Source organism: Onychomys torridus, chromosome 5 (genome assembly GCF_903995425.1).
Source record: "Onychomys torridus chromosome 5, mOncTor1.1, whole genome shotgun sequence".
NCBI classification, from domain to species: Eukaryota; Metazoa; Chordata; class Mammalia; order Rodentia; family Cricetidae; genus Onychomys; species Onychomys torridus.
Genome location: NC_050447.1, coordinates 47074602 through 47092303, shown reverse-complemented (window position 1 = coordinate 47092303; position 17702 = coordinate 47074602). Strand labels below are relative to the sequence as shown.

Below are 17702 nucleotides of genomic sequence, written 5' to 3'. Positions count from 1 at the left end.
GTGAGTTATAAACACAGGTGGGTGACATTAGACATTAGACTTGGGAAGGTGACACTGAAGCCTTCTGATTGTCTTTGAAATTGTTCCTTGACTCTCAGATTCTCTTCCAAAGAAGCCTGCAGTTCTCAGTCTTCAACCTTGAGAGTGAGATTAAGAATGTGCTGTGGTCAAAGCTGCCTCTAAATCCTTTTTAAGATCTTAGTTTTCCAGTCAGATCTGCCTTGAAACACCCCCGGCTTTAGATGCATCCTGCTTAACCTTCTGACACATCCTCCTCGTTCTGAAAGTGCATTAAAGATGAATACATCACAGGCGTTCTCAGCAGAAGATGGAGACTGGAAGGGAAACACTGAGTTCCTGGTGGCAATTACTTAGCAGGACAATAAAGGGTGAGGGTGGGATCATGAAGTGGGAGGGCTCCATCCAACAGAAGGAGGCTGGGAAGGCTGCTCAGAGGTGAGGTGGAGTCAGACCATTTCCGGAAGGGCCACAGAGGCACAAATGGGCTTTTAGTATAGAGTAGCGTATGTGTAATTGTTTCCTATCACTGCCTAAGCTTGGCCCTTTAAAGCAAGGATATGCAGTTACAGCTGCAAATGGTGTCTGGGGCTTAGAGATCAGTGATTTGGAACCTGTTGAGGTGTGTGTTTCTGGTTCTCTCTCTCTCTCTCTCTCTCTCTCTCTCTCTCTCTCTCTCTCTCTCTCTCGTGAATGAGCATACTAGACATCTGTGAGGCTAGACTTACCTTCAGTTTTACCTTGGGCCAGATGATCTGCACCCAAGTCAGCTTGCATTGCTGGGGAAGATGCTGGCTATGGGTCGATGGCCTCAGTTCCCTACCATATGGGATGCTCTATAATGCTACCTTAGCATGTTTATAACATAGCAGTTGTCTTTACCCACAACAAGAATGGAGACAACTCAGGCTTGAGGTTCACACAGCCCAGTGGCTACTATATGCTACCAGCTTCAGAAGTCATCCCTTCTGGGGGACAAAGTGTGGCACAGAATGACAGAAATGCGCAGATGTGGGACTCAGCAGTCAGTCCTTTCCCCTCAACTGGCCTCCCCCCAAAGTGTCACATGGGCTGGTCACCTTTTAGAAGGCCCCAGAGAATTTGGCTTCCCTACTCTGACCAGCAGGTCTCCTCATCTGGAACACTCCAAAATGGGAGCTTTCAGCTCCTAGTCCACCCAGCCTGATGACCTGCCTTATTCTGAAACAACACCAGATCCTGTTTGCTGTGTCAGCTTCTTCATGGTCACACTGGCCTGGATGTGGATTCCATTTCCCCCACCCTGATTCCCGATAATGGGAACCTGGGCTGGTCAATGTCCTTCCTAGCGTCCAGCTCTCTCTGTATAAGATGGGAATAATGACCCCATGTCAAAGCATGTTTAAGAACCACCATCATGGATGCATTTGCAATGCCTGGTGCAGAGGCAGCCTTTGTGGACATCTCATCTGAAGCTTTAGCTTCCCAGATGCCTTTGCACTGGGAAGGGCGTTTAGCACAAAGCCAAATGGTCTATCAGGGCCTGCCATCTTCCAGCAGAACTTACTGAATGCTTCATCTGTGGCTCACCTACTGGCTTGTTTCTGTAAACACCGGCAGCTGAGAGGGTGCGAGGTGAGGAATGCACATAGGGGAGGGTTTCTCATTGCCTCTGAAGTCGGGGACACATGCTGCCTGGAGGCCACTATGGTAAAGATGGTTTGGAGCATCCTCTGCTGTGAGCTAATTCTTACTAGAGTGCACATGCGATCAGAGGAGAGGAGAGCTTGTTTCAGAAAGCATCTGGGATCTGGGGAAGATCTGTCTGAGCATCCCAGGGGCAGTGGTGCCCAAGCTCAAGTTCAAGCATCAACTTACAATTTATTGCATTTTATGTGCATTGGAGGACAAGTTGCCTGGGGTGAGGTCCAGCTGGCTATCTCCTTTTACCATGAGGATTTCAGGCCTTTAACTCAAGTCAGTCCTCAGGCTTCGGAGTGATTGCCTTCACCTGCCGAGCCATCATCCAGGCCCCCAGACTTTAGGGTTGTGTAGAGGCAAAGGCTGGCCATGCCTCTGTAACATCAGCCTTTGATAGGACCATGAGAGACAAGGACAGCTGTGGTGCCATCCCTGGGTGGCTAAAATCCTGCATCTGCTGCTTCCAACACTGCCCTTCTGCCCCTTCTCCCTCACAGAGACTTCACAGAGAATGGAGAAGCCAATGTGAGGAATCTGGATGTCTCATTTCAGGCAGGTTTTTCTTTTCTTTGCTTTTTTAATTCTATCCACACGTCATCCAGCAATGTATTGACAGGACACTAATTGCTCTCTTGTATGAGTACATTTCCTATTTTGTTTAAAGCACTGCATCAACAAATGCTATTTTAAACACACACCCTTTGAAACCACTGCTCCAGTCATCTGGCAGAGACCAGGTCCTTTCAGCGTCTGCTTGAACACCTGTTGCTGGCAGGGCTGGAACAGCTCCATCTGGGCATCTGGTGGGTCCCATCCTGCTAGAGCCCAGGGTGCTAAGTCTAGGTGGCAAGCATCCAGCTCATCTTCCACAAGTACCAAGGAAGTCATTGGTGGGAACTTAACTGCTCCCTACTGTCTGTCAGGAAGGACACTGGGCAGGCAGGGTCTTTCAGACAGCAATTAAACTCTTCTCTTACTCAATGGGAAACTTGAGGTGTTCTAGACTTGGGTAATCTCTCCAGATATGCCATGTACAGCAGGTCACTGGTAGAGAAGAACAGGCCTGCTCAGGATCACAAGTGACACGGGCTCAGGTTGCCGAGTGGACAGGCTCAAGTAGTCTTACATCCAGGCTCTTCTATGGAGGGAAGAGCCTACCAAACCATACTCCTGGCATAAAACGTCCTTTCTGAAGACAGGTCTCTTTTTACCATGTAAAATTACGTTGTACTAGGGTCAGATGGCTCCTGTGCTGTCCCCTCCACTTTGGGAAGGGGCAGAGGGTTTGACTGGTGATATAGATCCTAGCATGTGCACTCCCTCTGAGTCTGTTTCTCTAGTTTCCTCTACTCCTCCTCTTCTCCCCCATTTTCCTTCTCCCTCACCCCTTCCCTGGTAAAAGGTCTCTGGGGTGGACACTGTGTGGGTGAACACGGTCCATCATTTCCCAGCCTGAGGCTGGGCAGAGCAGAATCACTCTAAATCATTATAAATCTAAATCTAAAGCACTCCAAATCATTGTAAAGCATTATCAAGTTCATCTGGCTACAGACTCAGCACTTGTCAATCAACCCCATGGGTGCTAAAGCTTATGGCTTGGTCTTTAGTCACTTGGCATTTCGGGGGCATTCTAATTTAGAAATGTGACAAAGGATAGGATTCATCAACCCCACCCTACAGTTACGAGGGTGAATGAAGGGCTTACTTTATGTCAGATGCTTAGCTAAGAATAGGACCATCCTCAACACAGCTTGAATCCCTACACTGTGCTAACCCACCCAGGAGTCAAAGATACACCCTGCCTGTGTAGACACTGTGAGGCAGGATCCAGTGGGCCCCTCTATGCCCTTCACAAGAGCTATAGGAGAAGGCCACTCTGAGAGGTGACTTATGCTTCTCCCATTCCTTGGGGGTAGGTTTAATGGTTGTATGGGAACCACCTAACCTTCTGGAATAGGCTGGGCCTTCCGTGCATGTGCCCTCTAGAAATCTGGCCAAGGGCAGTGTAGTTAGTCACTATGGTTGACAGCAATGACTTAAGGAGAAGATTAAATATAGTGCATGGTCTCAGAGTGGTCAGTCTATTGTGGTAGGGGAAAGGATGGCAGGACAGCTCACCACAGGGAGGACAGGAAGCAGAGCAGTAACAAGGACATGTCCCCAGCACCTTACTTCCTCTAGCTAGGCCACATCTCTTCTTTTACAACTTCTCAGTAATGCCATCATATTATGAATCTATCAAGGGATTAGCCATTCCTTAGATCAGAAAATTCACAATCTAATCTTCTCTAGCAATGCTAGAGTTGTGCCTTACCAATCTCCTAGGTGATTCCTGAACCAGTCAATTGACAAGATCAATCATCTTAGGGAATTTTACCTCTGTTTAGAACATCCCTGTGTCATACTGCTGGTATCATCAGCACTGATCACTAAGTACTAGCAGCAGCACCAAGTTCACAGTCATATCCCTGCCACTGTATGGGCTGTCTAGTGGAACAAGTGGGGAAATTAAGTCACACTTACCCTACATTAAAAAAATCCCAAAGCAAAGAACACAGAAGTTCCTGCAATGAGTCTTGTAAAGTTCAAGGTTGCCCTTGTATTTACTTGTTAAGATTCTCCAGAAACATAGCCCAGGCTTCTCCTTGGCAGCCTGGGAGATTTGATACAGCAAAAATTCGGGGGTCAAAGTCCAATACTCCTATGTCCAGCCTGTGACTCAGTCAGGGCAGGGTTGCCTTTGGGTATTATTTTACCAAACTCCAAATTTTAACAGACATGTTATTTTTAGCTCTTTGGAACTCCTTTGGGTCCTGTGCACCTTATCTTACTATCTCCTGGAGACATGGGGGATGGTTGTCTGGTATCAAGGTGACATGTACTCTCTCATGCATAGAGAGGACAAACACAAGACAAGGCAAGAACAGAGAACTTATGCCTGTTCTGGGATGCCAGAGCTCAAGGGGAAAGGAACCTGGAGTTTAGACAACAATGAGTCTTCTATAGAAAACAATTCAGAAGACACTGGAGAGAAAACAATGGATAGAATTAAATTCTACTTCCATAGAGATGCCACTCACTGCATCTCATCTCATAATCATTTTTCCATCTGTTCTTTGCAAAGGTCTTTGCAAAGATGTGGCTATCTGAAGATGCAGACACACCCAACTTGGACTGCTCACCACCTGCTGGCATCTGTGCAGGACAAGCAAGCAGTCATGGGTGACTGTGACCATCACACCCAGCCATGTCAATCCACTGCCAGTTCTGTGCCACTTGGAGAAACTAGAGTGTTTGGTGCTTCCTCTGCAGATGTGGTGACAAGGGTCACCTTAATGTGACCTCACAGGCACCCTCAATACCTGAAGTGCTTTGCCTGTGACTCAGCCATGCCTTTATCCCTCAGGAAGGAAGTCTGTCTTTTCTCACTAGCTCTGCCTCTGACCTTCAGAAGGCTGGTCCCTCTGCAATATGGGTCCAACTCTCAGTGACCTTGATTCTCCCTCTACATAACTGGGGCTTCTTCCTCCACCTTGAGAGATTGTCATCAGGAATCAATTAAACAGGAAACACATTATTTTTGTGCCTGACGTATGGTGACACAGCAGAAACCTAACAGTCTCATTTCAGATTAGTTCTTATCACAGCCACAAGGTCAAGTTCAGGGCTCATGAGGTCTGAATGAAATGTCTCAGGCCTGATGCAGGCCACCCCTTTCATTCTGTCTTCAGGTGATTATGGAAAACTTTAGTTTCCCCCCAGGTATCTCCGTTGATAAGGATGTGGGAACACACTCAGATCCCTTACTTCTCCTGCTTTTAGCTCACGGCGCTGCCAACCATTCCACCAGCTTCAAAGTTCTGCTCAGAGAACTGGCCATCATCTGGAATCTTCCATCTCCACTGTGGGGCTCTGCTCTGACAGACACAGTCCTTCCTGGATGGTCTCACCCCAAATTTTGACTTTTTTTTTTGTTTTTTGTTTTTTGTTTTTGTTTTTTTAAGACAGGTTTTCTCTGTGTAGTTTAGGTGCCTGTCTTGGATCTCGCTCTGTAGACCAGGCTGGCCTTGAACTTACAAAGATCCGCCGGGCTCTACCTTCTGACTGCTGGGAACTTTTGACATTTTTGAGAGTTGATTAGTTAAAAGCATTAGGAACATTTTAAATGGTGATATTAACGATCTAAGTACCTATCCAGCATTCTCAATGTTGCCCACAGGTCCACATTTGGACATCACTTTCCATTTTATTATTCTTACATTGAACTCAGTGTTTTAATTATTGCAATCTGATGTTGAGTCAAGATTTAATTACCCGAGGTTAATCTGTTTCTTAATAATGAGGGAAATGGACTTTTCTGTCAAAAGAATGAAGGCAGACCTGCCATCCATGGACTCACTTCTGTCCGGATAACTGTTCTTCAGGGGGTAATAAATAACTGTGATTCAGTACATGGGGTGGCTCTCAGCTACAGACATGAGAGATAAGTGAGAATCAATATATTAAGCCACCACTTTTCAGCCATCTTGACCAGTGATCATTAAGGTCAGTGTCTGCCAATGATGGCCTGTGGGTCAAAGCCAACCTGCTGTTGTCTAGTTTTTGATTGCTTACAAGCTGAAATTCTTAAAATGGTTCCATTAATCATGAAAGTACTGTGTAATCACCTCATTTCTGCTTATCAATCCTGTTTCATATTTTTGAAGTTTTAAAAAAGGTTTATGTTTTATTACTTTTAATTATGTGTATATGTCTGTGCCTGGGTAAATAAACTTGAGTGCAGGTGCCCATGGAGGATGGAGGCACCAGAATTCTCGGGAGCTGGAGTTATATGTGGTTGTGAACTACCCACTGTGGGTGCTGAGAATTGAACCTGGGTCCCCTACAAGAGCAGTGCATGCCCCTAACCACTGAACTATCTCTGAAGATTACTCATGAGTCCTTAAGCCCAGGACGATTTATTATCTGGGTGTTAATAAAAAAGTTTATTCATCTCTGACCTGATAGAAGGTCTAAAACTTGCAGCTCCACTAGGTGTTGAACATGACATCACAGCACCAGGTGTCCTGAAGGGTTCTAATTAACGAGGTGACTGAGTTACATGCACCCAAGGAAAAGCATCAGCCTTGAGGTACTCTCTAAAACCATACCGGATGGGGCACCACTCCTGGGCACATGGAGATTTGGGCCTGGAAGCTGTGTCTGCTCATTTGTGCTAATCTGAGGCGGTGGCTTCTGTTGTCTTTCTCCAAACTGCTTTATCATGGGGACCGGCTACAGCTTGACAGCAGTCCTTGTCTAGGCTAAGACCGCATGCAGTAATATTAAGTCTGAAGTAGCTGCACTCTGGAGACCCACAGGCAGCAGCCTGTCTTGAGATGATGGGATTCCTCTCTCCAACAGGAGTACAGATTTACCCCATATCTCTCTATCACTGTGTACCAGAACGCAACCAAAGCCATGTCCTACATTAGAGGGCACCCTCCAACCTGGACCACTCATGAGCGGGGCTTCACAAGAGTGATTGTTAGGTTAAATAAATAGAAAATATGTTCATAAAGAAAACCTGCAACAATACACTAATCAGTTCTTGACTGATAGGAGAAAGAGGGACAAAAACAACCTCTGAGAGATTATTCTAGAAAAGAAAATGTCTCCATTTTTTTAAGGCAACTCCACACAAAATGAGATGAAGGGGTTTAAGATGACAGAAGAGCCCTCCAGACTCCCTCAGCACCACAAATCTGAAGTTCTTTCTGCTGTATAAGGACCAGAAAGGAAACAGAATGGAGTGAAGAGAAAATTCCCAGAATCAAAACATTTGTCAAAGCACCAAAGAGGAAGCTCTCTCAGTGGCAAACTTGGGTCTTCTTTCAACACATGCCACGTGACTACTGGCTACCTAGGATTCAGAGACACACAGGAACGGGGTCTCAGATAGGCTGTTTATGTTTATTAGCAGAAAACCAGCTGCAGAATTTAGATTTGAGGCTGAGTCCTTGATTAGTGGGGGAACTCTGAGCATCCATTTGGTATCACTAAGCACCTCTGGTCCTCCTCCATGATGCCCCTTCACTGGCCTTCATCATCTCCCCTCATCAGGGTAAGGAGCCATCCCTTCAAGTCCAGCTCTGCAAACACTGTGATGAACAGGGCTGGGTCTGACCCCTAAGTGACGGCTGGTAGCTTCCCATTTATAGCTGGCTATATATACTCATATCCTCCGAAAGGCATCAGAAGCCCCCTGAGCCCCCGTGCCAGCTTCCTGACTTGTGTGGTGCTTCCATGCCACACCTTCATGCCTCACCATCCCCGGGCTTTTCCCAGCTGTTCTTTTCCACTCAGCCCTCTACTCTGCCCACAGGCCCAGCACCAGAAATGCTACTCTGTGTGTGTGTTTGCTGTCTGTCACATGCCTGCTTCCCTGCCAGGCAGTTCCACACGGACCTCCACAACCTGCACGTTAAGCAGAGATCTGAAGGTGCTTGGCTAATCCCCGCCAACACTGATCTCTGAGCTTTGGGAGCGTGGCGACCTTGGTTTTCATGGAACACAGACAGCCTGCCACCTACCCCGTAGCATGGACCAGGTCTAGGTTGATTCCTGGGGCTCATGGGAAGTCTGTTGGTTTCCTGCATCTCCAGCCTCATTGTCAATCACAGAAGTGACTGACCTCAACTGAGATTTGCAGAGTGCTTTGGGACAAGTCATGTGTCATGACAATGCTTCTGTCTCTCTCAGTCTTCCCGATCAGCATCTGAGAAATGGATGGTGGATGTCTTCAGTGTGGCAGGTGAAGAAACGAGCCCAGGGAAGCTGAATGAACTGACCATCCCAGGAAACAAAGAACCAAATGTGTCCTAACCATCTCATGAGGCTGACTGACTAGAACCCCTGTAGCTGGGGAGAGCTGGGATGCCACAGGCTAGGAGCAAAGTTGTCTTGGGCCATCGACATCTCCTTTAATAGTCATTTATTGCTCAGCATTGTGAGTGACCTAATACTCTGTGACTATCTGGTAAATCCACAAATAAGAAGCCCAAGAATATTCCCTGAGGCCTAGAGCAGAGACATCCCTACTTTGCAGTAACCAACCTACCTGATGTTTCCAGAAATGCATTTGAAAAGTACCTTGACTTTTTTATTTGCTATAAAAACTTCATGAAACTGTCACCACATGGGAACATGGTATTTGGAGTAACTTGAATCTGTATTCCTAGGCCATGATCACTCTTACTTGACTCTGGAATAAACTCTCTCTTATTCCCTTTGGCATGAGAGCTGTTTTTTATTTTGACAAGTCCAGAGTATGAAGACAGCACCTGTGCCTGTGGCTCCTGCCTCTCTGATCAGATTGCAAGTGAGCTGAGGTCATACTGGGCAGCTAGACAGACCTGCAGCTTTAACTCAGCCAAGCCACAGTTATGGAGAAGCAGTGAGGATGATGGGGGGCATTGGTTGCACCCAGGTCTCCAGAATGTGCTGAGGGTGAAAAGAATGAGGAAGGCACAGCCTAAGGACCTCTTGTTTCTACCACAAATGCCATCTGGGAGAGTCCAATATTGCTATAACTCCATGTCAGACCCAGGGGCTTAGCGTCCTGCCTCAGAAGCGGCCTGTTCCGTCGTGTTTGCTGACACGCTGCCTGAGTGTAATCCCACAGTGCAATTCACCATCTGTGTTGCATTTGAAAGGATAATGTGTTATTTTAAAAATAATAAAACAATTTATTTACATCTGCTTTTTCTTCCTCTATTTGCTCAGCAGCAAGTGATAAAAAAAATGGAGAAAATTATCCAAACAAAAATATTTATGAGCAAATAGCTTATAGAGATGGTGAGGCTGTGACTATCTAATTCTGGTCCCGCCCACCGAAGTAAACAAAGACAGCGCTCCTGGCAGCGTGATTGAATTGTATGCAATTATCACCAATCTTTTAAACATGATGGTAACGAGAAAAGTATTAGCATAGATTAGAACGGCCTCAGAACATTTATTTCCCTAAGAATATGACTAGTGCTTCTAATTTTTATTCATGGACTAGAGGAGATGCTATCTCTTATTTTTTCGGGCAGCTTGATCTGATATTATCATTTTCACATTTTCCTTCATGCAGCTACAAGACAACATGATAATGTGGGTCATTTTGACCAAGCACATGATTCTCTTTGGACTTCAGGATTTGCATTGAAATTCATTGGCTATCCCCCTCCCTGCATAAGATAATCCACTGGGGGTCTGGAGAGATTGGCTCAGCAGTTAAGAGTGCTTGCTGCACTTCCAGAGGACCACGGTTTGCTTCCCAGCACTCATGTCAGATGACTCATAACTGCCTATAACTCCAGCTCTGGGGGAGCCTGAGACCCTCTGCTGGCCTCTGTGGGCAAGTGCACAGAGGTAGCGTATACATGCAACACACACACACACACACACACACACACACACACACACACACACACACACACAGATGAAAACAAATCTTAAAAAGACATTTCCCTGACATTCTCCATCTTCATTTCTGACACATTCTAGACCTATCCAATAACCTCGCAACAGATAAATGCCAATAAAGCTAAAACCCAACTCTTCACCAGGGGAGGAAAAAAGAGAATTCTCCTAATCCCCACATTTGGCCTAAAACTTTGGGCAATGATGAAGTTTTAGGGAATCCCTTACCAGCTGCAGATAGAAAATCAAGACATTCCTGGCTCTCCACTCTTTTTCAGTATGTGCATATTTTACAGGCAGGTGATCACTTGCCTACATTATCTGCAGGATGAGGCATAATAAGGAAGGCAAATTCAAACAAAGATGGAAAAGTGCTTGAACCCCTTGAGAAGACCAAGGGCTCTTCTGCAAAGCAGGTGTGAGGTTCTCTTCTTAAGGGCCTCTTTTTAGAAACTGTTTCTATTTGTAAAAAATTTCCCTGACCATTAGGTGCTCTGAGTAGTTGCAAATTGTGGTCATGTTCAGAAAAGCTGGCAGATTCCAGCTGATGAATTCTAGTCTAGCAGCCAAGATGATCAGCTAAATAGACCATTTATCAACTGTGAAAGACCTTTATCTGATTTTATTTTGTAGTGTAGCCAGACATAGTTTAAAAACACAGATGGAGCTGTTAGAACGCAGTGGCTGAGTATGGCCATAGAAAAGAAGAAAACAGTGCCCCAGACGAACCCAATTTCATTGAGTAGGATATATGGTCCTTATTTTCTACAAACATTTCCTTGAATATTTGAGCTGGAGGCACAGATCCCCACAGGTCTGCCATTCACCATGTGGATGAGTGGACTGTGTCTCAGGGCCTGATGCAGCTCTTGGTGCCAGCTAGACATCAAATACATTAATTAGACTGTTGGACAAGAACACAAAAGTAGGACTAAGCTAGTAACTAAAATAAAATGAGGACCCAGCAGTATGTGCTGAGATAATACAAACTTAAGGAATACAGGACATTTAATCTATCTGTCCCCCCACCCATCATCTAACCATCCATCCGTCCATCCATCTATCCATCCATCCATCCATTCATCCATGCATTCATCCATCCATCAGTCCATGCATCCATTCATCATCTATACATCCATGTACCCACTCATCCATCCATTCCTCCATCACCCATATGTCCATGAATCCATCCACCCACCCATCCATTCATCCATCCATCCATCCATCCATCCATCCATCCATCCATCCATCCATCCATCTATCCATCAATCTATCTGTCCATCCATCTGCCCACCCACTCACCCATCAACCAATCCATCCACTTATTCACCTATATATTCATCCAGTCAGCCAATTGCTCACTCACCCAGTTACCTATCCATCCATCCATCCATCCATCCATCCATCCATCCATCCATCCATCCAACAAATTCTGAGACTGTTACACATCTGATACTGTGTTTGGCAATGCAAATATGTAGATGGGTCATAGATTTAAGGATCCTTGTTTTAGGAAGTGTCATTTTGGTAGAATATCAGAGAAAGTATATGATCAAAGTTGTAATGGAAAATGCATCAGATTCCCAAGTACAACCTATGGTCTTTCACACTGAACTTCCCATATGGAGTGGTAATCAATAGCCTCACAAATGGTAATAACTAATCTCACAAATCAGCTCTGCCCTCCCCATCACTCCTTCTTTTTAACTCAACGAGCAGCTCCTGGGATACCCCTATTGTACTACGATCTGGGGATGTATCAGGAAAAAGCAGACAGAATCCTCTTCCTCCTGAACCTCAGAGCATGGTGACATTTGGACATATCAAGGCATCCCAGGGAGCGAGGAGGAAGGAGAGAAGGAAGGATGACAAGTCACACGCAGTGGATTAAAGGCCATCTCCTCACTGCATTGACGTGCTCAGTGACAAAGTCAGCCACAGAAACAGGGAAGACAAATAGGCAGGTTGAAAGCTCTCGCTCAGCATGTGCTTCCTCCTCCCAGATGCCAGATCATCTGTCTCTCCCCAGAGCAAATGCCTCCTGCTGGGTCCTCCTTGGGAGATGGACTCAGGGAAGGAAACACACCACAGGGAAAATCAACATGACATTGCTGTCAGCTGAGCTCACAGCAACCAGGGCTTCAGAGTCTTCACTGCAGACCAGCTGGAGACAAGTTAGCTTAGTCTTGGGTCCGGAGTAACTATGAGCCATGGGAGAGCCACTACTCTCAAAGGAGTCCTGACTTATTTGCACTTGTTATTGTCAACACACACACACACACACACACACACACACACACACACACACACACATCAAACTCAAATCACACCAAAGGTCATAGGTCTCACATGACAATTGTTCTTTTCCTATTTTTAAAACATTTTAAAAATTATTTTATGTGTTTATGGATATTTTGCATGCATGTATGTCTGTGGCACCATATGCATCTGGAGGTTAGAAGAAGACATCAGATCCCCTGGAACTGATGTTACAGGTGGTTGTGAACCACAATGTTGGTTCTGGGAATTGAACCCAGGTCTTCTGCAAGAGCAGCCAAGGATATTAACTGCTGAATATCTCTCCAGGCCCTTCTTTACTTCAAAAAATGAGTGTGAGCATGTGAATATGTACATCATTGTGGGTATATGTTCATGTAGGCTGTAGGAAAACTTTGGAAACCTCATCCATCACCTTTGAGGCAAGGTCTTCCAGTGGCCTGGAGTTCACTGATTAGGATAGACCAGCCAACAGGTCCTGTTCAATGCTCCGTGTTGAACACCCAGCTGGCTAAACATATCCAGAATAGCAAGGCTTCTCAGTAGTTCTCCAGAAATAAAACTGACATGGAAGTCCACATTCTGTCTGAAGGGACCTAACACATCCATGTGAATCTTAGGAGTAACTGGGCCTAGTAAGATTGAGATACTGCAAGTCAGGGAGTCTGAACGTGATGGGCAGTTCCTGGCCCTTTAAACAGCCAGAGCTGGAGCTTGGGAGACTCAGCAGCTGAGTGCAGCGATCTTGCTTGGCTCCCATGCCCAAACCATGGACATTTCTTTCCCACAGATTGTGCTCTTGATGCCTGGCTCAGCACTGAACTCTGGAAACCCCCGCAGAAGTGACACTCATCATTCATTGTCATTGATTTTCCAATTTCAGTTAAATTGAATTTCTCCTTTTTGGGGCTGTTTATGTATTGTGGGTTGGAATGCTTAATTCAGCTCCTATAATGATATACTTATTGCCACTCAACAAGAGGCAGAGGAGTGTCAGGATCCTCCATGTGTCCCCCACATAAACTTTAGGAATGTTGTATACGGTTCTCCGGTTTCTAAGTGAACTCACAGGATGCTTTGTTTCAAAACAAAGAGCTGCTGAGGCAGCAAAATCATAGTATTTGGTCTTGCCTCCTTGCAAAGAAATGCAAGGACCTTTGAGTGCTTAGGGCTACAGGAAGGCTGGTGCATATATGTGATGTGTGTGTGTGTGTGTGTGTGTGTGTGTGTGTGTGTGTGAACAATAAGAACCTCACTGAAAAGGCATCAATCATCCTCAAAGAAAAAGTAAATATCTGGGCTGGAGAGATGGTTCAGCAGGTAAAATGCTTGCTGGGTAAGCTTAGGACCTGAGTTCAAATCCCCAACAGCCATGTAAAAGCCAGACATGGTAAGGTATATGTCTTTAATTCCAGCTCTGGGAAAGCAGGGACAGGGAGATTGCAGGGGCTGACTGGCCAGTCTGGCTGGCTGAAACTGTAAGCTCAGTTCCGAGAGAGACCCCATTTCTAAAACTAATGAGCAGTAGAGGAAGACACCAACGTCTGAGGTTGACCTCTGACCTCTTCACACTTGTGCACACATGTGCCTGTACAACTAACTACTTAACACTTGTACATGTACACATATAAATACAACACAGTAGTTATAGAAATGAGGAGTGGTGGGGAAAAAATGGGAAATTAAATAAAAGAAAGGAATTAAAAAATGCCTACTTTTTGATTTGTTTTTAAACCAGAAACAATTAGATCTTTTAAGTGGCCTCCACAATTTAACACAAGTTTCTCTCCCTTCCAGCAATTACCACGCCTACCATCTGTTTCCTAGCCCCCAAGATAAATTTTGGGGCCATTTCAACTCAACTCCTCTTCTTCCTCTGTCAACAAACATATAATTAGAACGGTCACAGTGCTCACACTACACTTGGCAGCAAAGATGCAAACATTCACAGACCACAGTCTTTGATTTCAAATTTATGATCAAGGTCAACAGCACTTTCTGGAAATGATATTATATTCTAGGTAGGCACTGCCTACTGCATCTGCTCCTACTAGCCACCATTAAACGCCAGAAAGAGGTGAGTGTGACCCAGAAATTGCTTTGTATAGTTCCTGTTCCAATTAATATAAAGTTTAACTTCACCAGTGACTTCTTATTGAATGATATGACTTTAGGCCAGTGGAAGAAGGACACTTGAATGAGACAGGTGACAGTCTGGGCAACATGTGCCTTAGCATGGGATGGCAGGTGTGTGAACTTAGAGACCAGAGAATAAACCAGACTTGGGGGTATGTGTAGAGTCTCGGGGTGGGGGTGGGGGGCTGATCTAACCTAGACTTGTATGAGAGATGTGGAAAAGCAGAGAAAATGGAGATGAGAAAACATCCTAATCCCTGGATGGCTCCATCGGAAACACTGAAGGGAAAATGCACAAAGCTGAGCCTATTAAGGAAGGCTGGCGGTCACACAGTGCAGATGGCATCCAGGGTCAAGCCTGGATTGTGATGTCTGGAACAAGAGGCTGCATTATAGGGTCAGATCTTGGTAGAGGGAGGGTGAGAGATGGATGAGAACTCACAGTCAACTTCTATGTGATTTGTGTGACTTCATAGGAGCTACCAGGTGGACCCAGAACTCAGGAGAAGACAGGGCCACATGAGGGGGGGGGCATTAAAGCCAAAATATAAACAAAGACTGTACACAGGCTCAGTTTAAATGGGTCCGCTGACACTGGCTTTATCTGACCATTACATCTCATGGACGAGTGGGGTGTGTAGGTGGAAATTAGGCCAAGGCTTTCCAAATTTCTCATTTTCAGAAGACCTTAAAATAGGAATGTTTCTGAAAGAAGTCTGAAGGGGATGGGTCACCAGGTGACTAGAAATAACCAGGGCCATCCAGCCCCGTGGAGTGTTTGGCTGGGTCACATCCCAGCCCATTTATCTCCAGAGATTTGGCCACCCAGCCGTGTGCAAGCATCTCATTTCTGCCTCTGCAGTCTCAGAGTGCCCTTGACTCCCACATGTTTCCTTCTGTGGGAGCCGTGTTCTATTCTCACAAAGGAGAAAACAAAATCCTTTCAGTTTACCTCCCGGTCCAGCAGCGCAGGTGACACCACGGTGACAATGTCTCCTTTCTCAGGATCGATGTAGAACATGTTGGGAGATGGTTTGTCGGGCGTCTGCTGACGGATGTTGTACCGCAGGAGGGCATTGTCAGTGGCTGGGTCATCTGCATCAAATGCTGTCATCCGCATCACCGTGGTCCCTAAGGGGAGGGGTAGGACCAAAGGGTGGGAGATGGTTATCAAAGGGGCAGGATGGTCAGGACCTCTCCCCCACGGGCTACGCAAGGGAATAACCTGCCAATCACCCTCTGAATTAAGAAGACAAATCGTTTGCCAAGCTCTACTTTAGCATTTCCTCCCAGCTCCATCACATTAAAGGACCTGAAATACAGAAAAGAAAGCGCTGCTGTTCGATGGAGTGACAGCTTAATTTTTCCTTCTGCTGATGTGCGATTTATTTTTACAGGCTTTCATTCCATTTTGGCTGTGGCTCTGTGACAAGAGCTTTTATTTTAAAGCTCTTATGGGATACCTGTCTGTGCCTGGGACAGGTGCTGGGGATAGAAGCACAAAGGGGGTGAGACATCATGGCATCCCGGAGCTCAGAGAGGAGGAGACATCATTAATAGGGCATGGAGAGGGCAATGAGCAGCTTCATCTAGCCCAGGCTCAGAGAAGTTTCCTCATGCAGATACCCATGGAGTGAGGAGGTGTGAGCAAGGTGAAACGTAATGACTTTCAAGAGAAAGCTACTCCACATAAAGAGAGAGAACCCCAAGGCAACTTCACCGGAGCAACTATTAGGTAGTGGTCACCCTCTCTCAGTCACTTCAGATGCAGAGATGAGGGTGATCGGTGTGATCTTGCCAGGACAAGCAGGAGACATGGACACAGGACCTACTTCTATGAAGAAACACAGGCTGCTTGGTAATGCCCGGGGTTGGTAGTTTGCCATCTTTTGAGGGTCTTGCTCACACACAGCCAACACGGAGGGAAACCAGGTTACTGACTTACAAGGACAACTGGGTACAAGGAGTGGAAACAAGGCATTTGCCTTCTTGCCATCTACGCTCGAGAACACGCATGTCAAGCCATTTGCACAAGGAAGTCCATGGAGAGCTTATCTGTTGTGGCAGGAAATTTAGAATCCACCTAGCTGTCCAGCAACAGGGGACTCAACAAGAGGGTAGCATCATCTACATATCATGAGACACTTTGAAGTTGTTTGGGTCAAGTTATAGACCTAATGTGGTTTACTGTGGACAACACTCCAGGTAACACTCCAAATAAAAGACTTCAGGCTGAGGAGTGACTGGTATGCCACTTGTGTGACCTTGCTTGCTGAAGAAACTCCCACAGCAGGCATGCATGGTGCGGTACTATCTGCATTTATGAAGCACAGAAGGTTTGCGACAGTGAACCTCTCGCTGGTCATGCTGGCTAAGTCTGAGGGCAGGGAGGAGACCGGGGTTGGGGTGGTCATGAGGGAACATTTTAGCCTAATCTGTCATGTTCTGGTTAGTCTCACAGGGTGGTTATAATGCTTCTGCAGCTAAAATTTAACTTTAAAAATATTGTAATTATGAACACTGATAGCAGCACGGTCTGAAATCCACTCAGAAAAATAAGGCTACTTATCCTGGTGATTTTGTGAGCATCATGTGTTTGGCTTATGTGCTCACCTAGAACTCTTGCCTCAAGGGATCTAATCGGCAGGACAGCTATCCTTTCCAGTGGGAATAGTCACATATAAAAAATCCAGGGGCTTAAGGAAAACATGGAGTTTACTGAGCTAACCCAGTATCCCAGAATTCTTTTCTTCTAGCTTACATGCTCTTACTATCATCAAAGCTAGAACACTGATGTATTTTTCCACACTTAATTAGAACCAGAGTTTTAACCATTAGGTGTGAGCGGTCACGTGAAGAAGGGGAATTTAGTCACCCTAAAGATTGGATGGAGGTGTTATGTAATTTTGATTCATTTCACCCACCTTACCATTAGCTGTGTATGGTAAGGCACATCTACTACTTACCTTGTTTCTTTGCCTTTGAAATGTTGCAGAGAAAATCCAGGGTCCAACACAAGATTAGCACATTCTTGGCAGAAGCAGACCCTTTCCTCTGCCCCAGATGTTGGAAGATAGTGTTAATGATGCATGCTATTTCCCTCTAAGCCAGACTGTAAATGACATCAGAGTTTTCTATCCAGT

General features: G+C 45.7%; 1 protein-coding gene across 1 annotated transcript in view; it reads right to left on the bottom strand.

The window, feature by feature from the left end:
* Positions 1-17702, bottom strand: part of Cdh13 (cadherin 13) — a 954417-nt gene that overhangs the window by 208012 nt on the left and 728703 nt on the right. Inside the window, exon 7 of the mRNA XM_036188640.1 lies at positions 15512-15690. Coding sequence (XP_036044533.1) covers positions 15512-15690 — 179 coding nt within the window. The remainder of the gene's footprint in view (positions 1-15511; positions 15691-17702) is intronic.